Source organism: Arvicola amphibius, chromosome 12 (genome assembly GCF_903992535.2).
Source record: "Arvicola amphibius chromosome 12, mArvAmp1.2, whole genome shotgun sequence".
NCBI classification, from domain to species: domain Eukaryota; kingdom Metazoa; phylum Chordata; class Mammalia; order Rodentia; family Cricetidae; genus Arvicola; species Arvicola amphibius.
Window position 1 is genome coordinate 55875547 of NC_052058.2, and position 25248 is coordinate 55900794.

General features: G+C 46.3%; 1 protein-coding gene and 1 pseudogene across 2 annotated transcripts in view; both read left to right on the plus strand.

The window, feature by feature from the left end:
* Positions 1-2208: 2208 nt before the first annotated feature.
* The window catches only part of Mpzl1 (myelin protein zero like 1), a 43884-nt gene continuing 20844 nt past the window's right edge, over positions 2209-25248 (plus strand). For both annotated transcript variants that reach the window (XM_038349187.1, XM_038349188.1), the window contains exon 1: positions 2209-2416. In XM_038349187.1, the coding sequence (XP_038205115.1) occupies positions 2326-2416 (91 nt within the window). In that variant the 5' untranslated portion in view covers positions 2209-2325. The remainder of the gene's footprint in view (positions 2417-25248) is intronic.
* LOC121677380 lies at positions 19548-24831 on the plus strand (annotated as a pseudogene).

A 25248-nucleotide genomic window follows, 5' to 3' on the forward strand; every position in this document is an offset into this window, starting at 1 on the left:
TGTCTCTCTCTGCTGCCTACAGAATGACTTAATGCTCTTCAAAATATCACTACTGCGCACACTCTTGGCATTCCTTCTTTCCTTTTCTCTCCCTCAACCTGGAAGCTGTTACACACCTGATACACTTTCCTGTCCTCTGACTTTATTTTTTTCTATTCTGTTTTCGTTTTATTTTTTGAGAAAGAGTCTCACGGTGTCATCTACACTGTGGCTCAGGCTGGTTTAGAACTCCTGAAGCAACCTTGGTTGGCTTCAAACTTGAAACAATCTTTCTTTCTCAGACTCATTCTTCACAGCTTGCCCTTTCTGTTTCTCTAGTGAACTTTTGTTCATGAAAAGTACACCTCAAATACATCTTCCACAAATCCTTCCCAGAGCCCTCTTGGCCAAATGGGTGTATGTTGAAATCCATGACAAGCATGCATGTCTTTGAGAAGCACTCTTCCCAGCCGGGCAGCGGTGGCTCACGCCTTTAATCCCAGCACTCGGGAGGCAGAGGCAGGCGGATCTCTGTGAGTTCGAGACCAGCCTGGTCTACAAGAGCTAGTTCCAGGACAGGCTCCAAAGCTACAGAGAAACCCTGTCTCGAAAAACCAAAAAAAAAAAAAAAAAAAAAAAAAGCACTCTTCCCAAGCCTCAGGTGTTGGCTTTACTTGACTTTCTCTTCAAGATTTGCTTTGAGGAGAATGTGGTGGCACATGCCTTCAACCCAGCATTCAGGACCTTTAATTCCAGCACGCAGGAGGCAGAAAGAGGCAGATCTCTCTGTGTATCAGAGACCAACCTGGCAAGTTCCAGGCCAGCAAAGACAATGAGACCCTGTCTCAAAGAAACAACAAAACATTGAGTATCAGTTTGCCTATTCTACCAGACGGGTGTTGCTTAAGAGTGAAGACTAGGGACTGCACATCTATGGCTCAGTGAACAGGACACCTGTTGGGAGAACCTTCTGACAGAAAAGGCAGACTAGCTGTGGTATGCTTTCCTGGTTTTTCTCTAATTGCCTGGGAATTGGGAATTTGCTCTACTGCATGGTTATGGGGCTAGACCACCAAAGACATCAGAGAGACGCTGTTAACACCAGCTTTTAATGTTGGTACCCACCTTTGGTAGGAGGCTGTGAGTTCGACACCAGCCTGGTCTACACAGAGAGCTCCAGGACAGCCAGGGCTACACAGAGAAACCTTGTCTGGGGGTGGGGGAGGGCAAAACAAAAAAATCCCCAAACCAAAACAAACTAAAACAAATAACTGGCTTTTGACAAAACCCCGAAATGAAAGGTTGCAGTTTGGGCTCTTTGCTCCATGTTCTACCACTGGTTCCTGTCTAAAATTCGTTTTCCTCCCGACTCCTGGATTTTCCTGTTCTTCCTTTGCTCTCATTTGTTTTGTGTTCCGGTCCCTCCATTTTCCCCCTCTGAAGGCCATTCATTCTCAGAGTCCTCCCACTCTTCAGGATTTGTATGCAGCAGTCCCTGTTCCAGACTAAGGAAGTTCAGAATCAAGGTGAGGCACTTCTCCACTCCTAACTTCTTGTAAAGGCAGAGGGACATTGGTATGCTAAACAAACAGCACCTACACACGCTCGCGCGTTCACTGGTGATCGAGCTTGCAGGAAAGGGTTTCAGCTCCCATCCCTCCCCAGGCCTTTGAAAACCCAAAGAGGTAAGGGCAAGGTGGAGACTTCTCAGGTTGCAACACAAACGATCAGGTAAAAACAGACTCTGGGCGAAGGTCGAAGCGATGGTGGGTCCTTTTCTGTCTGGACCACTGCACGTGAGTCTCTCCTCAGCTCACTCATCTCTCCCACCCCCTCCCCCACCCAGGAGTATCCAAGCAGATCCTGGAGATGAGATCAGGACTTGGAAAATTACCACCCGGAGGAAAATGAAGAGAACTGTGGGGCTGACTCCAAAAGAGGAGGGCAGACCCTGGCGGCGGCGGGCCGGTGGGCAGCCCAGGGCCAGCCACGCAGGCAGGATCAACGTCGGGCGGCTGCAGAGGCGCAGTACGAGGGTACGCCGCACGGACACACCAAGGGTGGGACCACGGGGGCGGGGCCTTGCTCGAGGAGGGGCTGGCGGGCTCTCGAGTTGTCCAATGGTTCCCTTCACGGGTTGCCCGGAAGACCAATGAGCGGGCAGCGGGGCGGGCACAGGGGCTGGGGCTGGGTGGTGGGCTGGCGGGTGACCACTGGGGGCCGGGAGCGGGGAGCAGTGGCGTGGATCTGTCCTCGCGCTCGCACAGGGAACCCGGAGCTGCCGGGTTTGAGACCGGCGAGCCGACCGCTGCGGGGACCCGGGCCGAACGGAGCGGCGGGAGCAGGATGGCAGAGAGCGTCGGAGCCGTGGCTCTGATTGTAGCCCCGGCCCGCCGGCGCTGCCTGTGGTCGGTGCTGGCCGCAATGCTCGGGCTGTGTGAGTGCTGCGGGGCCGGGCCGGGGCCGGGAGGGGGGCTCCGCGGCCGTGCGCGCGCTCGGGGCGCCGCGGAGGGGTGGGGGCGCGGTCTGCGCGCTCCGGGGCTCGGGCATGCCGCCCGGGGAGCGCGGCCGGGAGGCGAGCAACCTCTTTCTTTGGATCCCTGAACGTGGAGGAGGAGGGGGCTCCCTTGCCTTGCAGCTTCCCGGGGGGTAGTCCCGGGAGCTTACTCACGGCCGGTCCCCTACCGTCACCTCCTGGTGATTCTGGGTCTCCCGAGGCCTCCTGGGAATCCAACTCTGGAATTAGGATTCTCCACCTTTGGGAGATGGCGGAAGGTTGCAAGACTTTTCATCTATGGGGCCTTTGTTGGTTTATTTCCTTGTTTAAGCCAGTGGTTTTCTTTTACCTGGTAAGATCCATTCTTAGGTTCCGTGGTAGAAAAAAAAACCCTGAGAATCCCATTTGTCTCACCTCAGGGATCTGTAAATCCCAGAGAAGAAATTTATGTTAGTTATGAAGTAGAATGCAAAGGCTTAAAAAAGAATTAAGTTGAATTCGTATTAATGCCAAACATGAATTCGTATTAGTACCAAACATTGGCACCATAATTAGACAAGACGTAGAACATTTACAAAGCATACTTTTACTTTGATTTAAGTAACTCCCCTCCCGGCCCCTTACCAAATAACCAGACTCAAGTTTTTGATAAAGGGCTCCGGCTCCGTTTATGTGGATTGGATGAGCAGTTTTATGGGGCGTCTGAAGTAGTGTCTGCCTCAGGACTTTGTGTGTGTGTGTGTTGTTCAAAGCAAAGTACTTGTTTCTGTCTCAGAATTCGGTTAAGTAGTGGTTACAGAGAGCCAACTGCTAAGAAAACACGGGGGGGGGGGGTTGTCCCTGATTTCTTTTGTTGTTCAATGCCCATTACTCAGTTTCTTTCCTGTAAAAGTTCCGAATGTAGTAAGTAGTCTCTGGAACAAGAGATATAGGTGAGAATCTGTTGGATTACCAACTTTCATTTAAACTAGTCGTTAATAGTGTAGATGTGAAAATGGACAAAGGTTCACTTTATGTGTTAGATGGGGGTTTCTTCTGTGTTTTCCTATTTCCCCTAAAGAAAAGGTGGGTTTTTTAGAGGGGGGGGGGGTTGTGTTTAAGCAAAGAGCCCAGAATAGACCATTTTTATCAGAACTCCTGTGGGCTGAATTGTGTGGTGTCAGACATTGAGGTTGAGGGCAGGGCAGTCAGAGTGGTCTTTGGGGTGTTAAAAGCAGAAGCAGATATATTGATGTTATGACTGATACCAGTCCTGTTTTTTTAGAAACCAGGTATGGTGGCTCACACCTAAAATCCCAGCACTTGAGGGGCAGGAGACAGGAGAATTGCCATGAATTTGAGGCCAGTCTGGGCTGATTTGAGGGTTCTTTTGAGACAACACCTCGTGTTTTCAGGCTGGCCTTGAACTTGGTATCTTCCTGCTTCTACCTCCTAAGTGGTAGATTAAAGGTGTTTACCACACCCTACTTTTGTGGTTTGGAGATGACTTTCACGTGTCCTGGACTGACCTCCAGCTCCAGGGCTCAAGCTGTCCTGCCTCAGCCTCCGGGCACCTGGGACTACAGGAACACAGACAGCATCATGCTCATCCAGAACAGCTTCTCAAATTTTGTTCAGTTACTCAGCAAATATCTGTCTAAGCGCTTGTTAGGCAGTAAGTACCTGAAACTCTCACAGAACGTGAGGTTACAGTTTTGTTTTTTGTTTGTTTTTCAAGACAGGGTTTCTCTGTAGCTTTGGAGCCTGTCCTGGAACTAGCTCTTGTAGACCAGGCTAGCCTCGAACTCACAGAGATATGCCTGCCTCTGCCTCCCGAGTGCTGAGATTAAAGGCATGCGCCACCACTGCCTGGTTAAGGGGTCACAGTCTTTACCTAAAATGCCAGGATATTGAAAAGTCAAAATAGTCAAATCAATTAAAAATAAAAAAAAATGTAGAAAGTAGAGATTTATTCAATGTGGACACTTTGGGAAGACCAGAGATCCGGTGACCCAACTCCAGCTCACCCTCAGGGTCCTGAAAAGTTTCAAGTTTAAGTAGAGGGCTAGAGGTATATGCAAGTCTAAGCCGCCAGGTCAAGGTGTGGGTTCACCCACTATAGACCCATCATTATCCAGGCTTCCCTCGCTCCAGCATGGTGGTCCAACAACTTGTTAGTGTTGCAAGGTGCTGACGGTAACATTGTAACAACTGATACAGCCTGGAGACTTGATTGGGTTCTTTTCCTGAACTGAAGTTTGCAGAAGCCTGCCATTGAGAAAGTAGATTAAACTCTACAGATGACCAGTGTTGTCATCTGGGGTCATATTTCTTGCATCAAAACTCCCAGCCCCAACCCCTTTTCTCCCTCCTTTTTCCCCTTAGCAATCACATCAGTGCTATAAGTCTACACATTTAGGCTAGTGTTGGATAGAAAGAACGCGGCCCAAGAAGTTAGAGCACTTTCAACATGCTCGTGTGCACAGCCAGGACTCTTGCCTGCTGGGAGCCCGGGTCACGGGGTGAAATGTTTATGGACCTACTGACCCCGTTATGCGCTCATCCGTGTTGGTCCGGTTTGTATTCTTTTTGCTGCTTACAGCTGGAAATTATCTTTTCCATGTTTATTCTTGGCTTTCCCACTAATGATGATATAAATCACCACTGAAGCTGAAGTAGAAGAAGGTCGGAAAGCCCAATTACTAGGTGCTGATGATTTACTGGTTTCCTTGAAGCACTGCCTGTCCTACCTATTTGCCAAACGTAACTTCTCTTGCTACCTGAAAGAAAAGGACCTGGAGGGATAGCTGAAACAAGGGGTCATTGCCCTTAGCAACCCGCTAACTGCTGGTGCGCTTCTGTAAAATCCTGCTCGATTGCCCACCCCACCTGTGGTTGTAGAGTATTAAATGAGAATATGAACAGGACCTGGGATGGAGGCCTTTCAGGAACTGTCCTGGCTTCAGTCCACCAGTGACAGCTCCTCGCTTCCACTCTTTCTGGTATTGTGTGCTTATTGCAGAAGGATTCCCGCAGCAAGGCCTAGGAAAGTGCTTGGACCACTTGGGCAGTGTCCCAGGAGTGCAGTACTTTCGGGTGCATTCATTGGCTAGCACACTGGCTTGACTTATTTCGCAAGTTGAAGTTTGTTACCTGAAAGGTTGAAGTGGAGGAACTTTTGAATTTTAATCTTCTGTTTAATTCATTTACATATATTTGTTTGAGACAGGGTCTCACCCTGTGTATAGCCCAGGCTGACTTCAGATTCACTGTGTACCTCAGCTTGGCCTTGAACTCACAGTAATCCTCCTGTGTTGGCCTCCTCTAAGTGTTGGATTACTGGTATGAGCCAGCACTTTTGACTTGAATTTTAAAATCATAGTTAAAGCTTTCTAAGATTGTAAAGTATGTAGATAATTTACCTTAAAATTTTGAAATTGGGGTCTAAAATTCTGTGTATTGGGTACTTCTTGCTTATAAAAAAACCACAAACCTCCTCCGACACTCCGCAAGCCCCAGGGGAGTACAGTCAGTCCTTATGCATTCACTTCTTCCAATCTACCTTTCTGTAGCCATCTGTCGGCCACTCACACGATGACCCCTCACCTATAGGAATCCCTGTTTTCCTGAGGTCCTGCTCCCCTCAGGCTGTTCCCTCCTCTGGCCTCTTTCCCTTTTCCCTTCTTATGTCTCTGACTGTCACCATTACCAGAAAACACACCATCTTCAGAATGTCACCCCGCTCATCAGTGCCGTCATCCAAGCCCACCGCAAGTTGCTGGAGCTCATCAAGACTGTGGTCTTGCTCCCCACTACCGTGCTCTCCCCCCCCCCCCCCCCCCCCCCCCCCCCCCCCCCCCCCCGGTGTCTTAGTCACTTCCTGGCTGCTGCTCCCCCTCTCCAGCTATCCGCAGCCCATTGTTGGAATCATTTCCTGGCAAACACTCTTCCCTTCCTTGTGTGCACCTGGCAGCCCCTCAAGTCTGCGAGAACTCCACCGCTGCCTTGTGTCTGCTGCTGTATCAGTGCCCCACTTCCAGCTCTTTCTTCCTGTTTTACAGTACCGGCGTAGAATTCGTCTTGTTAAGAAGCCTGACTTTGCCTTCATAGTGTCTGTGCTCCATTTAATAATAACCTAGTCTTGTCATCTGGAAGTTTTGGAATTTGACGTTTATACTGAGAGTCTTTTATTTCCCCCTAGCTTTCTTTCTCTTCCTACTCTTCTCTTTAGTCCCTAGTTTCGGGTGCTTTGTTTCCAGCCTTTCCCTTTGGTCTGTGTTCTCGCCAGCAAATGCCAGGGGGAAACCAAGATAGACAGCATCAGAGCTTTCTGGTCGTGGAGGTTCACCCATGAATTCCCTCCTGATGAATGGAGCTCCCACAAGCAAGCATGCTGAAAAGGGGGGCTGGGCAGTCTCAACTCCTGCTAGCAGAGACTGCTGCACAGGGCTGCCCTGCAAACCTTGACCTGTTTATGGCACTTTCTGGGCACACAGGCACGTAGCTAGGGCAGTGGTTCTCAACCTTCTAATTAATGCTGCGACCCTTTAATGTAGCTCCTCATGTTGTGGTGACCCCCCCCCCACCATAATGATTTTTGTTGCTACTTCATGGCTGTAATTTTGCTGCTGTTATGAATCATAATGTAAATATCTGATATACAGGATATCTGATATGTGACCCCGTGAAAGGGCTGTTGGGGTCGCGACCCACAGGTTGAGAACCACTGAACTGGGGGTGGGGTCGCCTAAGGCCCAAACTCACAAAAGCCCCCGGAAAGGCTAAGGAGAAGTAATGCACATAAAGTAAGTGGGACCAAGATTTTACATTTGTTACTAATTATGATAATTCTTCAGAGAAAAGAGAAGCTAAAAGCCTTTTATGAAGGTAGGGTACAAAGCAGTGAGTTTCACCATAATGTTTCAGTGCGTATGTGTCACAAATGTTCTGTTTCCTCCTCCCCTGCTACGTCTCTTGATAAATAATTCCTTAGTGCATAAGTACTGTCCAGTGGGAACGTACCTAAGTGCCCTGATATGCAGCTGCTGGCTTACCTATCATTAATTCATTTCTGTCCCTAAAAGAACCTAATGAGGCAGGTACTCCACGCTGAGTAGCCCCTATCTGAGATGTGCAGGACCAGAGTTTCAGGTGTTTTTTTTTCTTAAACTTTGGAATGTCTGCATCAGCATATTCTTACTGAGATGTCTTAGATAGGCCCAAGTCTGTGATGCAAATTCATTTGTTTAATAGACAACATTTATAAGGAACTTGAAGGTGATTTTATATAATATTTTTAATACAGCTGTGTTTTGGTGTTTGTTTGTTTATTTATTTATTTTGGTTTTGTGAAATAGGATCTTGCTGTGTCTCTCTGGCTGACCTTGAATTCATTCTGCAAAATTTCGTTTAGGAAATTGATGACATCAAGAGGGTATGAAACAGTTCATAACTCTTTGGAGAGCGGGGCTGGCTTTCTAAAGATGTCCAGAAATGACATAAGAGTAGGGAAAGTGACTGCCCCACGCGTGCGTGTGAGCCCGCACATGCGTGCGTGTGTGTGTGTGTGTGTGTGTGTGTGTGTGTGTGTGTGTGTGCGTGTAAGCCAGAGATCAACCTTGGGTATCATTCCTCGGGCACTGTCTACCTTGGTTGTGTTTATTTAATTTCAAAATACTTATTTTATTTGTGTAAGTATTTTTCCTGCATGTATGCAATTGTGCCAGGCCTATACAGTATTTGAGGGTGTCAGATTTCCTGCAACTGGAGTTACAGATGGTTGTAAGACTCCACATGGGTGCTGGGAACTGAACCCTGGTCTTCTGCAAGAGCAGTCAGTGCTCTTAACCCCTGAGCATCCCTCCAGCCACACACACACACACACACACACACACACACATACACACATAAATACACACACACATACACATACACATACAGACACATACCTTCCTTATTCTTTCTTACGATGCTATGGTACCCTCTTAGCCAAAACTTAAACATCTTCTTGGAGAATTTGTATGAGCGTATGGTTTTGGAAATTATTTTTCTTTTTTTTTTTTTTTTTTTTTTTTTTTTGGTTTTTTGAGACAGGGTTTCTCTGCAGCTTTTTTAGAGCCTGTCCTGGAACTAGCTCTTGTAGACCAGGCTGGCCTCGAACTCACAGAGATCCGCCTGCCTCTGCCTCCCGAGTGCTGGGATTAAAGGCGTGCGCCACCACCGCCCGGCTGGAAATTATTTTTAAAATGCCAGTGTGACTTAGAAAGTTTCATGTTAGCTTTCTCAAAGGGTCTCGATCTATCTCTATTGGTAACATGATTCTTCTGTAAGAGGCTATTTGACTATTTTGTACACTCGTCAAATAAGCATGGCATCACCCTTGGTGATTTGGCAGAGTTGGTTGTTTGGGCACTTCTTGAGAGGTCTCTGGTGAGTGCTCATTGTTGGGGAGAATGACCCTGAGGAACTGAAAAAGTTTTTATCCCATTGGACAGGTATAGTGAGTCAGGAAGCAAAAGATCAGTTATCTGAAAGTGACTGGGAAAGTCTTGGATGAATAAGATGCCCTGAAGTGTCTGTGTTACATAATTAACAGCGTGTGTTCTTTCCCCCTTGGCTGTGTTGGTGTCTCTCTGTGTGTGTAACTCACAAAGAGCAATAAGCTTTGCTTTGATTGATACAGCTGGCTGGTAGGTGGTAAAATGTCCAGAGATTCTGAGACACTGTGGATGTGGGTTTCTCTGGTAAGCAAGGATGAACTAATGTGGAAATTCTGAGTGTACACAGTACACTTTCTGCTCTTTGTCAGTGACTGCTCCGGCCACTGCGTAGCAATTAGCAAAGCCCACAGGAAGCTCAGATTCATTTGACAAAGTCCATTTCTTTGAGTAACTAAGATTTTAAAATTTTAGTGTGTGTGTGTGTGTGGGGTGTGTGTGTGTGTGTGTGTGTGTGTGTGTGTGTGTGTGTGTGGGTGTGTGTGGTGTGTGTGTGTATGTGTGTGTGGTGTGTGTGTGTGTGTAAGAGCACAACCTTCAGGAGCCTTTACATTCCTGCGGGTCCCAGGGATGGAAGTGTCTTTACCCGTCACCCGTTTTCACGTCCTTTTACTTAGTTCTCCTGCACGAGGACAGGTTTATTTTATGCGTTGGTAAAGTGAGCATGGAGTCAGGAAGAAAGTAACCTTGGGATTATTCACATCCTGATTTTGCTCAGTATGGCCTGGATACCTTCAATAAGTCATCCTCCTGGCCTTGAGTATTTTCATCTGTAAAATGAACCCGAGCCAGACAGTCTCGAAGCCTGTAATACATGGGAACCCTTAATTAGGAGGTAGTGTAGAGCTGCTGCAGCTGGCAGCTGCCCAGGGCAGCTAACCTGGTCTGAATGCAAGTGTAAGGACTCAAGAGCACACAAGGAGGTTAGGTCTCGAAGCTGGGCATTTCTAGAGGGGCTCATCGCCCTGCTTGCACAGGGCCCCAGCAGCATCCCTGAATTATAGTAGTTCACATGTCTGCAGGAGTCGGTAAAATGCCGTATTGTTTTTCCCTTTCCGATTAATTTTGTTATAATTTCAGACCTAAGGAAAAGTTGCAGGAGAATGCAGGAAGAATGCAGGGAATCCCGTCTGTCTTCCCCAGATTGTTTTCATCTCCTCTTCCTCCTTGCTCAGCATCAGCAGTGATGCTTCCTGCCTGCCCCCCCCCCAGTACTTCACTGCACATTCTGTAAAGACACTTTCTCGTATAATCACAGTGTCGTCATCAAAATCAGGAGCTGAGTATTGGAATTGTTATTATCCGGTATGTAGCTTTAATTTGCTGGTTGTCTTAAGATCATCCCGTATAGCATGGCAATCCCTGTCTCTACTCACCTATAGTCCGGAGCATCCCCACCCCCCATCTTTTGAACATTCACACTAATATCTTTAAATATAGATAGCAGAGCAGGTTGTATTGTAGATTGTCCCTTGTCTCATCCGTCTGGTGATTCGGGCTCTCCATTTGGCAGGAATGTCACAGGGAACGACACTGTCAGCTCAGGCCACCTGGACACACTGCCTGTCTCTCCGTCTCTGCTGCTGTGCTGCTCCATAGTAAAGTAACCATTTTCATCCTTTGTAAGGAACTCTTAGGAGGGATATTTTGGAACTAAGGAAATGTTTGGTAAGATTACCATCAAAGTGGTTGTGGTATTTGAAAATACAGCTTCAAGAGCTTATATCAGGTGTTTGATAAGTATATAAGATTCATTTCTTCACCCTTTTTTGGAGACAGGGTTTAACTGTGTAGAGAATGCACTATGTAGATCAGACTTGCCTTGAAATGCAGAGATTGGGTTTTCTCTGCCTCCTGAGTGCTCTAAAATTTATTATTAATTATTTAAATTAGGTATGTGTTGGTTTTTTTTGTCTAAAAAATATCCCTTTGTGCTGTAGAGATGGTTCAGCTGGTAAGAGTCTGTTTTATTGACAACATTTTCATTCTGATAAAGCTGTGCACAACAGGAAGAGGGGGGACACAGATGTTCCCATCCCTCTTGTGTTTTATTTCCTGTCCAAGTGTGAGCATTTGCACCTGAACACTTTCTGGCTGTGGCAAATTGATGCTGGACACATCCACCAGATTTTTGTAGGAGCCAAGGAACGCCTGATTCAAGCACTCTCTTTATTTTAGTTGAAAATGAGTACTTAGGTGTTTTATTAACCGTAACATCATTGTAGAGGAATCTTAAAAGAGCACCTGTTAACCTATCTGTTCTTGTTGTGTTTTTTGATTGGTTATGTTTGTTTTGTTCAGTGTGCTTTCTTAGTGCTAGTAAGGATTAAACTGAGGGTCCTGTGCATGCCAAGCAAGTGTTCTACCACTGAGTGCATCCCAGTTCATTTTAAATTATGTTTTTTTTTTTTTTTTTTGTCTCGATATATAGCCAAGGCTAGACTGGTCCTCACTGTGCTGCACATCCTGGCTTTAAACTTGTGGTCCTTGTGCTTCTGCGACCTGAGTGTTGAGATTTCTGCCATGTCTGGCTCCATCAGTCCCTTTGAAATGTATCTGGAAGTATGCTGGGTACCAGGACATAAAGACTGCCAAGATGTTGTTTGTCCAGGGAGCTGGGAAGGTGGCTCAGCCACTAAGCTCTGTCTACTTTTTCAGAAGACCTGAGTTTGGTTCCTAACACCTACATTGGGTAACTCACAACGTCTTGTAGCTCGAGCCTCAAGAAATCCAACACTGTCTTCTGGCCTCCATGGGTACCTACATACATGTGGTATCCCTATACCATACATATAGATACACACACAGATAAAAATAAGTCTTTAGTTGGGTATGGTGTCACATACTTTAATTCCAGCATGCTGGAGGCAGAGGCAAGCAGATCTCTGTGAGTTCGAGGCCAGCATAGTCTACAAGAGTTTGTTTTTCTCTGGAATGTGGAAGTGTCAGTAGATTGCAGCCATGGGATACCGTATGAGAAAAACTGAGCGGCAGGGTAGAACTGATCAAATCAGAGACGTCTTTCCCAGTCTTGTCCGATGGAGCTGCAAAAGGCTAGGCTTTCACAGAGACTGGCTGGTTCTGGGCTGTGCAGAAAATAAGCATCGTGTGTGCAGAGGACGGAGTATTACTGTGGGCGGGCCGGGGGTTTCGGGGGAGACCACCACCAGCAGGCATGGCGCCTCTCCGGTGGGAGGAAGGGAGGGAGGCCTGGTTTTGAAAAGCCTGAGGGGTCATGTTGGAGACTGTGGGTTTGGTGTAGCCAAGGCGGCACTTTAAAATCAGAAACTAGCATAGGCAAAATTGCATCCAAATCAAATTTCACTGAGAACCTGCCCAAGGATAGCAGTAATAGACACGGCTCCCTGCTGCCTGTAGCTCTGAAAACGATGAAATGCTTCTCCCACCATTTAGCTCGCTTTCTTGTGTGTTCGGGATGCTTTGTTCCACTCTCTCGTCTGCTGTGGCAACACACAGGTGGAAACTAAGTTCTCAAAACCTAGCAGAGCAGCAGTGGTTTAAGCCCTCTATAGAATCTGTAGATATTCTGGCCACTGTGCTGTAGAATAAATGCTGCTTCGTGTTTCATTTCTTCCTAATGTACATTTCTAACCATTAAGATCATGACAGCTTGCACACTTTTAGAGGTTATGTGTGTGTGTGTTTGTGTGTGTGTGTGTGTGTGTGTGTGTGTGTGTAATGTGGGGACTTTGTTAACCAGATTTTGTTACCATTTTTTTGTGTGCACATTTTAAAAGTATTTTTAAGAAGACAATAGAGCATTGCCTTAGTCTTTTGAAAAGTTCAGGTTCATAACATTTATTTTACCAGTAAACTTTGCTATGTCTGAACTTAGTCAAATGCCAGTGAAGCTGGGCTCATCTGCCGCAGGCCTGGTCCTGACTGCCTCTTCTGTATGCCAAAGAGGGGTCTTAAATTCTCGAGGGCATTTCAAGGTTTGAGTGCCTGGGTATTCATAACAATGTCAGAGTGTCTGAGGGTAGAGGGTGAGACCCATGTACGTGTATATTGTTTGTATTCTTTTCCTATTTATTTGAGACTGGGTTGTATGTCGCCCATGCTTAGCCTTGGAACTGCCTGAGTAGATGAGGATGAATGCCGATGTCTCTATCTCCCACGTGCTGGGATCAGAGCATTGCCACCACACCTAGCATGCATTGCTTTTAAAAGCAAAATGTACGTGTCTGTTTGTGTGTTTATACCACATGTGTGTAGATGTCTGAGGAAGCCAGAAGAAGATATTAGATCCCCTGGAGCTGGAGTTACAAGGAGGTCATGAGCTGCCTGACTTAGGTACTTAGGACCAAATTCTGGTCCTCTGAAAGAATAGCAAACACGCTTAACTACTAGCTGGCTCTCTAGCCCCAAGTGTTTTTAAGTGAACTTTGTTTTTTTAGAGTTATTTGGGTTGCACAGCAAAATTAAGAGGAAGATGCAGCTGTTTCAGCCCCACACACTCTGTGTAATCTCCCGTGTCAGGTCTTCCACCAGAGTGGTGTGTGTGAGAAGGCTGTGGAACGTGCGCTGGGACGTCATTGTCACCCAAAGACTCACACAGTGGTTCTCAGCCTTCCTAAGGCTGTGACCCTTTGATCCAGTTCCTCCTGTTGTGCTGACTCCCAACCATAAAATTATTTTCATTGCTACTTCAGAACTGTACTTTTGCTACTGTTAGGAGTCACAGTGTAACTGTTTTCTGATGGTCTCGGGTGACTCCTGGAAGGGTTTTTCCACCCCATGGGGGTCACGACCCACAGGTTGAGAGCCCCTGCACAGGTGTTTGCAGTCATGTTCACTTCTAGTGTACCAAGTGGTGGATCCACCGTTATGAGCATGTATACAGTAGTTGTCTAGGGAAGCATCACTAAGTTTTATTCATTCCTGTTTTGGGGGGACGCTCTTCTTGCGTGGACCGTGACCTCTTCTCTAGTCACTGCGGTGATGTTTTCTGGTGAGGGCTAGATTTGTTTCCCACGTCTCCTGACATACTGTAACTCTTCTAAGATTGAGACTTCACACAGATTTAAAGACACAGTGATCTTTTGTCTAAAGGGAAATTTTAGAGCACATTTCTGCACTTGGGAAGGATGAAGTATTGAGTGGTGAGCTCTCCATTGGTTATGCTTTCAACATGAGGTGTTATGTCACAACCTGAAGTAAAATTATCTGATTTACACAAAGTACCTTATTTTCATCTGCTTGCCAAGAACTGAGGACATGTTTGGGTCCTACGTGCATGTGCTCCAGGGCAGGCCAAGAGCAGTGGTGCCATTGTGTTGCCTGTTGGGTTGCATTGAGCTTTCGGTCTCTAGAGAAACCCACCGTGGAACACCCTCATATTACTCCTTGGAATCCAGGGGCGGGGACTGGGGCCTTCCCCATGCTCTGTAGATGTTTGTCTGTCTCAACAAGGCCTGTCAGTTCCAGGATAGGCTTGTAAGAATGAATGGTTGCTTGAAAAAACAAAAAGCAGTCAGTCACAGGAGACGGAGACGAACAGTACACACAGAGAGGCAAAGAAGCAATTCCAGGCTTTATAGTCAAGTGATTAGCACAGTAACTGGCCTGATTCAGGACCTTTTGAATGTTTCTCGCTTCAGCAACAGAACAATCTTTGTTGGTCCCAAAAAAGTTCAGGATAGAGACGTGGCCAGCTGGACATGGATGGGAGTGGCAGGAACAGACTCTGAGAGATTGGGGAGTCCTGCCTGTCACTACAAGTCTGTGGACGTTTCTCTTAAACCGAGATCTACAGGTGAATTCCCTTTGCAGGAGACCTGTAGATGCCGCTTCCAAGGTAGAGGAAGCCAGTAGACTTTTTGCTGATATTCTCCGTAGACGCTTTCTGTAATGGTGTCTTAAATCTTGAATTCATTTTCTTTTTTTTTTTTTTTTTTTTTTTTTTTTTTTGGTTTTTCGAGACAGGGTTTCCCTGTAGTTTCTAGAGCCTGTCCTGGAACTAGCTCTTGTAGACCAGGCTGGCCTCGAACTCAGAGATCCGCCTGCCTCTGCCTCCCGAGTGCTGGGATTAAAGACGTGCGCCACCGCCGCCCGGCTTGAATTCATTTCTTGTGAAGCAGTTAGGACTTTCATGATTGAGCATGGTGTAATGTTTTATTCTTTCATTCTTTCTTTTATTTTGCCTTCCCCCAGTGTTCAAACAAAACCTGGACACACTGAGAAGGGACCAGAAATTTGTCAGGTAACAGCAGAGCCCCAGTCCCCAGCTCTCTGATGGCTGTCAACAGCTGTCCTTTCTGCCGAGCGTGGCAGGAGAAGGCCAAGGAAAGGACAGGACGTCAAGGGAGTGCCAGGGTGACAGAAGGAAGCCAGGCCTGAAGCAGAGTCTCAGAGTGCAGAGGAGCGTGTTCCCGACCAGTGAAGAGTTCTCTTGATGAGTATTTTGGGCTCACTGAATGGAGGATATTTTCATAGCCGCACCTCACTTTCTTTCTGTCATTCAGCTAAGAGAGCTCCAAAATAGCATCCCTGACTGAGGGAAAAAAGGAACCCACTTGAGCTGCAGAGTGGCCCCTGGCCATCAACAGCAACCAGGCAGCTCTGCACCTTCACTGACACGCATGACCAGGGTGGCCCTGTTTCTCTCTGGCTGGATTGTGCAGGCACAATAGGCACTGCTGAATAGTGGTGGCACACGCCTTTAATCCCAGCACTCGGGAGGCAGAGGCAGAGGCAGGCGGATCTCTGAGTTCGAGGTCATCCTGGTGCACAAAGCTAATTCCAGGACAGGCAGGGCTGCACAAAAAAAAAAAACCTGTCTTGAACAAACAAACAAACAAACAAAAAGACATCTTCCTGGTCCTTACTAATGTCTTTCCCTCAGTTTTTAATCTGAAAAATAAAATGTGTACCAGGAACCAACAGAAAGCACAGCTGAGGGGATAGATACTAAATGCGAACCCAGACAATACTCTGGTGCCACCATGTGCCTTGCTCCTGTGCCCCCTCCATGGCCCAGCAGTATCCACTACCCTGAATGATCTTGTTTAGTGTTGTGTTTTGTTCCTTTCTGTTGAAGGGTCACATGAGTGCTTGTTGTGGGAGATGGTATTAGCCCATCCCCGTGTACCGGCAGAGTCAACAAACCATAGGCCAGAGAGCAGTTTCTAAATAAATGGATTGGTTGTGCTTACACACAAGAGAACATACTGACGACTTCAAAGCGCTTTGAAAGAAAAAGAAAGAAAATCAAATTCAAAGCAAACGCCTTCTTTCAATGTCAAGGGAAACCGCAACAGCCTCTTTTGAAATGATTAAGGTTTGAACAAAGCCGTGTGCTGTAGATGGCTGAGGATTGCTTCCACCCAGGGCCGTTTCAGGATCACTGTCTGCTGGCCTGGGGGAGTGTCTGTTTATTCACAACTGTGCTGTCTGTCCGGTATGTTTCCAGCGATTTTGTGAGTTTGAATTTATTTGGAATGATAAGGTCACCGGGGCATGTGTAGTTGGAAGCCTCCCTGACTTCATATGACTTTAGTAATACAGACGATTAAAACAGGCCATGTCAGGAAAGGACCTCTTGGACAAACTGTGTTTGGATCTGCTTTCTTCAGGCCAGGCGGTGTGGTCCAGGCCTGTAGATGGATTGCCAGGTCAGAGTCGGCCTGACCGACTGCGAGACCAGACAGCGGAAGCAGATGCATTGTTTCTTGGTTGCTTCATACTCTGTCTTTTCCTTGTGTTCTTTTCTAAGTGGTCTGGCTTCCCATCGAAAGTGCGAGTACAGCAAGTGTGGCATCGTTTGCTTCCTTAGAGCCTTGACCTTGCTCGGACGTTTCTGTCTGCCAGGTGTTCTAGGTGTCCTTCCATGACTGCGTCCCTTCACCATTGAAAGAGAAGTTTGGGCAAGGCCACGCTCTGTTTTAGAAGCGCTATTCTCTAGGGCACCATAGCTGAAGGGTTCTTTTGGGGTTGTTTGTTTATTTTCTTGACCTTTAAGCTCTAGCATAACTCAGCAAGGTTTTCTACTCCTTGTCGAACCAAGAGGGAAAACAGCAACTGCCATGGCTATGTGTGAGTTTATGTGAGTGTTGTGAGCCTCAGAAGTCCAGAGTATGGTAACATTTGATAATCACTTCATCTTTTTATTCATTCACTTCATTTTTATTTTATTTCTAGGCAGTAGTTTTCTCTGACGTCAACAGGAAAAAACTCTAATGTATTTACTTATTTATTTTTTAAAAAGTGAGTTTTGGGGCCCAATGTTTAATACATTATGTCCAGGTTCTTTGTTTTGATTTTTTCCCCTCCAATTGCTGTAATAAATGCTATGACCAGAACAGTCCACTGTGAAGGGAAGTCTGCGCAGGGACTCAAGGCAGGAATTGAAGCAGAAGCCATGGAGGAACTCTGATTACTGACTTGGTCTCCAGGTTCTAATTCAGCTCCCTTCTTTTACTCCCGGGACCATCTGCTTACTGTGGGCTGGGCCCTCCACCCCCACATTAATCATTAGTCAAGAAAATGTCCCACAGACCTGCCTCCAGGCCGACTTGGTGAAGGCGGTTCCTCAGTTGAGGTTTGTTCCCAGACGACTCCAGTTTATGTATAGTTTACGGAAAACTAACCAACACACACTGCAGCAGTCTAACGACACACTGCAGCAGTCTAACAACACACACTGCAGCAGTCTAACACACACTGCAGCAGTCTAACAACACACACTGCAGCAGTCTAACACACACTGCAGCAGTCTAACACACACTGCAGCAGTCTAACGACACACACTGCAGCAGTCTAACCACACTGCAGCAGTCTAACACACACTGCAGCAGTCTAACACACACTGCAGCAGTCTAACACACACTGCAGCAGTCTAACACACACTGCAGCAGTCTAACACACACTGCAGCAGTCTAACAACACACACTGCAGCAGTCTAACAACACACACTGCAGCAGTCTAACAACACACACTGCAGCAGTCTAACACACACTGCAGCAGTCTAACAACACACACTGCAGCAGTCTAACACACACTGCAGCAGTCTAACAACACACACTGCAGCAGTCTAACACACACTGCAGCAGTCTAACACACACTGCAGCAGTCTAACCACACTGCAGCAGTCTAACGACACACACTGCAGCAGTCTAACACACACTGCAGCAGTCTAACGACACACACTGCAGCAGTCTAACCACACTGCAGCAGTCTAACACACACTGCAGCAGTCTAACACACACTGCAGCAGTCTAACGACACACTGCAGCGTCATTTTCCTTCCCTTAGTTTTTCACTCTTATGTTTTTAATTTCAGTTTTATTTCCGTGTGTGTGTGTGTGTGTGTGTGTGTGTGTGTGTGTGTGTGTGTGCGCGCGCACAGAATGAAGTTGGAGTAGGATAGTGTGCGTGCCATAGCATGCAGCGGGGGTCAGAGGACAGTGCCCACGAGTCCCTTCTCTCCTACCATAGGCTCCAGGTCTCGAACTCGGGCTGTCGGGCTCGTACAGCAGGCACTTTACACTCTACACTGTCTAGCCAGCAGGTTTTATTTTCTTACTGTCTTGAGAAGTATCAGATTTCCATATGGAGTGTTTTTAGATACCATTATTTTCGGTTGGCCTTTCCCAGCAGCCTCCTCTCCTGTCTCTGTCTCACCTCGTCGTCTTCAGTTTTGTTTTTACAGCACATCTGTTCCGCTGTCTTTACTCTCTCAGACCTCTTCCTCTCTCAGGCGCTTTTGAGTCTTCTGGGTTCTGTACACACTTTACCTAAATGCACACACATAAAATTAGAAGTGAGGATCCGCATGTTAGAGAGAATGTGTGCTGTTTGTCTTTCTGAGCTTGGGTTACCTTACTTTGTGTATTTTCCAGTTCTACCCATTTTCTTACATGTTATAAGTTCAGGTTCTTTACAACTGAATAAGATCCCACTGTGTATATCAGTGATATATCTATCTAAGATAACAGCACTTTTTTGTTTTTTGCTATGACACCATGCATATAAATTTTAGATCTGAAAAGAATCTATTTGCTATTTTTCCACAGTGGGATTCCAGCCTTTGGTGGCTGGAATGTAACTTAGCACAGGCCTTTCAGTGTCTGGGCGTTCTTCTCATTTGCGTGTATAGACGTTGTAATTAGACCCTGAGAACTCCCTTTTATGACTCTGAAGCTGAGCTGTCTGAATCCATAATAATTTAACTATGTTTTCCTACTATAATAATTAAAAGGGTGAGGGGCAGGTAGGACAAAGCAAGCCATTCCTAATTGTTTCAGACACCAGTGAAAGCTTCTTTGCTTGGGCTGCACGAAATGTAGCCTTGGAGGGAAACCTGCCTTCTTGTTCTCTCTCTGCTCACATAGGAGGACATTTTTAACAACTCCAGCCCTGGTCGTTTCGGAAGGTCAGAAAGGATTGCAGCGTGCTTGTTTAAAAGCATACTGGATTCTAGATTCTGCCATGGCAGAGAAACCATGTGCAGATTTAAGCAAGAGAAACTGTTGCAGTGTAGCTTGGTAGAAGCTGGCTGGATTCTAGCTGCTATTATTGCATAGAAACCACCTGCAGATTGAATCTGAGTTGGAAGAAGCAAGTCTGGTCTCAAAATGGAGGACCATGATCTAAACGAGCCAGAGCAGTTGTGGAAGCCGTTTATTGGTGGCCTGAGCTTTGAGACTACAGATGATAGCTTAAAGGAACATTCTGGGAGCTCTTTACAGACTGTGTGATGTGAGACCCTTAACAAAACCTTCCAGGGCTTCAGTTTTGTGACCTGCCCTTGTGTTGAAGAGGTAGCTGCAGTAATGTGTGCTGGACCACACAAGGTTGATTGGCATATGGTGGGACCAAAGAGCCGTTTTTAGGGAGGGTCTGTAAAGCCTGGAGCCCATTTAACAGTGAAGAAAATCTTGTTGGTATTAAAGAAGATACAGAAGAATATAATCTGAGTGGTTCTTTTGAAAAGTATGGCAGCTTGAAACCATCCGCGTTCTGGAAGGCAGGCAGAGTGGGAAGAAAGAGGGAATTTGCTTTTGTAACTTTTGATGATCATAGCACAGTTGATGAAATTGTTGTTCAGAAAGCCAACTGCCAATGGGCACGATTGTGAAGTGAGAAGAGTCATTTCTAAACAAGAGATGCAGTCTGCTGCATCGCAGGGAGGTCTATCAATGGGCATAATTGTGACGTGAGAAAGGCCACAAAAGATGCAGTCTGCTGCATAGCAGGGAGGTCGGGGAGGTGGATCTGGCAACTTGATGGCTTGTATAGGAAACTTTGGAGGTGATTTTGGTCACGGTGGAAACTTCGGTGGAAGAGGAGGCTGTGGTGGCGGAGATGGTGGCAGCAGACAGGTAGTTACGGAGGTGTGATGGTAGATATAATGGGTGTGGGGGTTGCGGTGGCAGCTGTGGTGGTGGTCATGGATACAGTAGTAGAGGAGGCTGTGGTGGTGGTGGACCAGGAACTGAAAACCAAGGTGGTAGATAATGTGGTGGAGGGAACTATGGCAGTGGTGGGAACTGTAGTGATTTTGGAGACTGTAGTGGACAATGGCAATCAACTTATGGGCCCGTGGATGAGGGCAGTGTTGGAGGATGGTGGTGTCTGTATGGAGGATGCTCAGATGGTCTGTATGGAGGATGCTCAGATGGTCTGTATGGAGGATGCTCAGATGGTCTGTATGGAGGATGCTCAGATGGTCTGTATGGTGCTGCCTGTGTCTCTGCTGGGAATAGTGGTGAATCTGATAGCGAAAGTTTAACAAAATGGCTACAGAAGAAAGCGAGGCATTGTCAGGAAAGCTGCAGGTTACTTTGGGACAGTTCTCCCAAATACATTAGAGGAACTGTAAAGATAAAATCAGCTGCAGAAGGAACAATGGTCCACAGTCATAAACGTCACTGCAGCTTAAAAACAGGAGACCCTTCTTGTTCAGGGCCGCCATAGCATGGTTTGCAAAACACGCAGCTGTTTATCAATGCAGTGTGGTGTCAATTAGATGTATATTCTGGAGGTCTGTAATCTATTGAAGCTTTTGCTTTTTATTACACTAGGTATATTGCCCTGTAATATACCTGTAGAAGTCGTACCAGGCATAAAAGAAAATTAAGGAATTTTTAACTTATAAAAGGGAAGGAAGAAAACATGCAGGTTTAAGCAAGAGAAGCTGCTGCAGTGTGCTTGGTAAAAGCTGGGTGGGCTTGAGCTGCTACTCTTGTGTTTCTACCGCGTGCAGGTTTAGGCCAAGCTTTCTTCCCAGGCGGCCTTCTCCTGAGAAAGCTAGCTGAGCATTTGACACACTGCTTTCCTTTTATCTCTCTTTATCTCTGCTCCTCCTGACTTGGAGACACTCCCAGGCTTGTCCTTCACAGCGCTCTCCACACTTAGATACATTCCTCACTTGGTTCAGAAGAGTGGGTGCTGCCCGCCTGTTTGAGTGAGATGATGGGGAAATACTGCTTCAAGCAGTGTGAGGCCTGGCTTGATTCTGGGCCCTGTGGGGAGTCCTGGGGCTTGCGCAGTCCTCCCTGGGCTCCTGACCTCTGTGCAGCTGAGTAGGGATGAAAGTAAAGACACCAGTTCGAAGGCCATTGAAGTCATCTAAGTGAGAGTGGCTTAGACCACTCAGAGAGATGCGCGTGGTTTTTAGACAGCTCTGGAGCATGAGAGGGAAAGGACTCGGGAGGACTCAGGAAGCCTAGAAGGGTCATTTATACCAAGAGAAGGCCAGTGGACAGGAGTTAGGATTTGGATGTATCAAATTTGGGACAGATGTCATTTGTGTGTCCAGAGTCATCGCTTTTAGGAGATGCTTAACAGCCCTGATGTGAGATGAGGTCACAAAAAGGAACATTAAATGCATGTGGGTCAGAGGGATTATCCTGGGGCTCCTTAACTTGTGAAGGTGGGGGGCAGGGGAAAGACACAGGCAGTACATAAGAGAGTCCAGGGAGAATAATCTCCCAGAGCCAGACTAGGAAATTTAAAGGAGCAAGGTTGAACTCTGTCAGGTAAGATTCAGAAACTAACCATTGGCTAAGCCACCGGGAGGCCATTGCATTCCTTAGCAAGGACATTTTGGTTGGAGGAGTGGGGATGTTAGTCTGAATTGGGTTTCTTTGTGAGGAAAAGAAGGTAGAAATTAGGCACTGGAACTGTCTGGAGTTAGAGTTCGTGTCTGGCTCTAAGAGTTACGTGTTCAAATTAACTGGTGAGAGGGTGTCTCGGCATGAAAGGCCCTTACTTTAGTCACTAACTGTAAGTAATTAAATCAGACCCATCTCACATAGACTGCTGAAAACCTGTTAGATAAGGTTTTTTTTTTTTTCTCAAAATTCTTGACTCTAAACTCTGCTGCTGCCTGGTTTTGTTTGTTTGTTTGTTTTTCATAGACTCACTACGCAGGCCAGGCTGGCTTCTCCTCATCATTGTCCTGCCTCAGGCTCCAGCGCTGGGGTCTCAGGCCTGTGTGACTTTACCTAGTTACCCCCAGTTCCTCATGCAACATTCTGTAGGAAAGACCCCTTTGCAACTGGGCCCCAAGGCAAGGCTCAAACTTTACAGAAATCCTTGGGAAACTTTGTCTATGGGTTTTAGAGACAGGAGTTGCAGGTTCTCGCCATCTGAAGCAAACGTGTGGAGACCACAGTCAGTCACAGTGGCAGGCAAGATAGTCCTCCTGCCATGAGCTGGTTAACTGGTCTCTCTTGTGCTTTGTCTTTGGTTGGTTCTGAACCCAACTCCCCCAGGGCTGCTTTTCTGCCTGCCCACAATTGCAAGGCACGCCTTTTGTTTGCTTCTAGTCTCAAAGAAAGGCTTATTTTGAGGTTTGGACCACAAATAATAATCCATTGTTCCCTATAATAATAATCCACCCTCTTTGAGTAGAAAAAAAAATTGCCTGATGCAGTGTGGCTATCAGTTTATTTAAAAGAATAGCCAAAGTTCCCATTATATTCTGAGAATAAACATTTGCAAGATGGTTGGGAGGAATGAGGGGGGTGCTCTTATTCTCCTTGGCTAGAGCCTCATTAAGCCTTGGGGAGAAAATGGCTGTCAGTCCTGGTGACAATGCTCGTCTGTTACATTCTAAGTAATTGAACACAGCAGGTATTTATTCCAAACTGTTTCTTCTAAGAATACCTTATTTTACGGACTAGTATTTTTAAGTTAACAGTTTCAGGGCAGATGCATTTAGCCTGTGAAAGTACCTCTGTTTTGAGTGAAGGCTGTCTTACCAAAGCTGTGCCTCTATCTGGTTTCACAGTGGCCTCTGATTACAGATCTTACATGGGGGTGCATTTTAAAATTGCAAATGGCAGACACATTTTAATTAGCATTCCCTGGATTTAGGCTAGCTGAGCAGACCTGGAGGGTGACAAACCAGTGTGGTCTGGTCAGCTGTTTCTAGAGTACCAGTGTCCCAGCACGGAACTTTTAGGGGAGGTAAGATTTCACTCATAAAACCAAATACATATTTTTCTGCCTTGAGTCTTTTATGGGAAAAGTATCAGTTAAGTACTAACAAGTATGTCTTAGACTAGTTTAATGCCTTAAATATGAATGGGGTAAAACTTAATGTGATAATAATTGCTGTATATCAGATGAATTTAGAAAGTAAGAATAAGACCCTCATGTTATTAAAAATACGCCCCCCCAAACCTCAAGAAGGCTTTTTTAAAAGTTTGTTGCTTGTCGGTTTTGGTTTTTCAAGACAGGGTTACTCTGTAACTTGCACGGTTACAGGCTGACCCAGGCTGACCTCTAACTCACAGAAATCTGCTTGCCTCTGCCTCCTAAGTGCTAGGATTAAAGGCATGCACCACCACACCTGGCTACCTAAGGAGGCTTTCCACGGGGGACGGTCCACTGTGGAACAGCCAGTATTTCTCGTTGCATTAGTTACTTTTCCGTTGCTGTGTTGAGATATCCCAATGAAAGCAACTTACAGGAGACAGGGCTTGCCGTGGCTCACAGTTTTAGGGTCCAGCCTGCCTTGGGGAGACGTTATGGCAGCAGCTGGAGGCGGTCAGTTACATTGTGCATCCCTGAGTCAGAGAAATAGCAAATGCTAGTGTTTAAGTTTGCTTTTCCTTCTTACTCAGTGCAGGGTCTCAGCCCATGCAGTGGTATCATCCACAATTACTTCAGGGTTCTACCTCACCTGAGGCCTGTCTCCCAGGTCCTGTCGAGCTGACAGTAATATCCATCACATTCACGACAACCTGGAACTTAGAAAGACATCAAGGAAGCCTGGGAGGATATTGCTAAGGGAGAGAAGTCACTCTGAAAAGGCTCCCTCTGTGACTCCAACTATACAGTATTCTGACAAAGACAGAAATTTGGAGACAGCGAAAGGCCGGTGGTCGCCAGGAGCTGGAGGCCATGCTTCAGCAGTGGGACTTGGGACCATGACATATTACACATGATACCTTCATGAGGGTTGTACACTGTTAGACTCAGTGTTAAAATCCATAGGACTTAGAGAAAGAGTCTAAACCAGAGCGAGCCCTGATGTAAACTAGGGACCGTAGTTAACACAATGTAGCAATGTCTGTTTATAATTGAGACAGATGTACCACACTAATGCCAGATGTTAGCAATAGAGGGGACGGGAGGAGGGGATGGGATTTATGGGAACTCTACACTTTACATTCGGGATTCTATAACATGAAGCTGCTTTTACTGTTAGTTTTTGTCTGTTAATTATTTTTAAAGATTTGTTTATTTTATCTTATATGTATGAGTGTTTTGTCTGCATGTGTGTATGTGCACCACGTCCAGGAGATCAGAGCCCCTGGAACTGGAGTAACAGATGGTTGTGAGCTACGTGTGGGTGGTGAGAATCGGCCCAGGTCCTCTTCAAGAGCAGCAGGTCCTCTGAACTGATGAGCTATCTTTCCAGCCCCAAAAGGAACTCCTCCCAGACACCCCCTCAATGCCCTCCCTGTCCCCGGCATGGTGTCTACGTCTCCCTAGCTGACCTGGAACTCACTGTGTAAACCAGGCTGTACTCAAACTCACGGAGATCTGACTCCTTTGCCTCTGGGATTAAAGGCATTTGGTTCATCAGTTAATTAAAAGGGAAAAAATGACTACAGCCAAACTAATGAAAAATATTTAATTAATAAAAACTCAAAATGAACCAAGGCTATTGGTCATTACCTGTAATCCCAACACTAAAGAGGCCAGAGTAGGAGGATTCTGAGTTCAAGGTCAGCCTGCGTTATACAGTGAGGCTGTATTTCCAAATAAACAAAATGCCTCCCAAACAGTTGTTAAAAAACAGAAACAAACAAACAAACA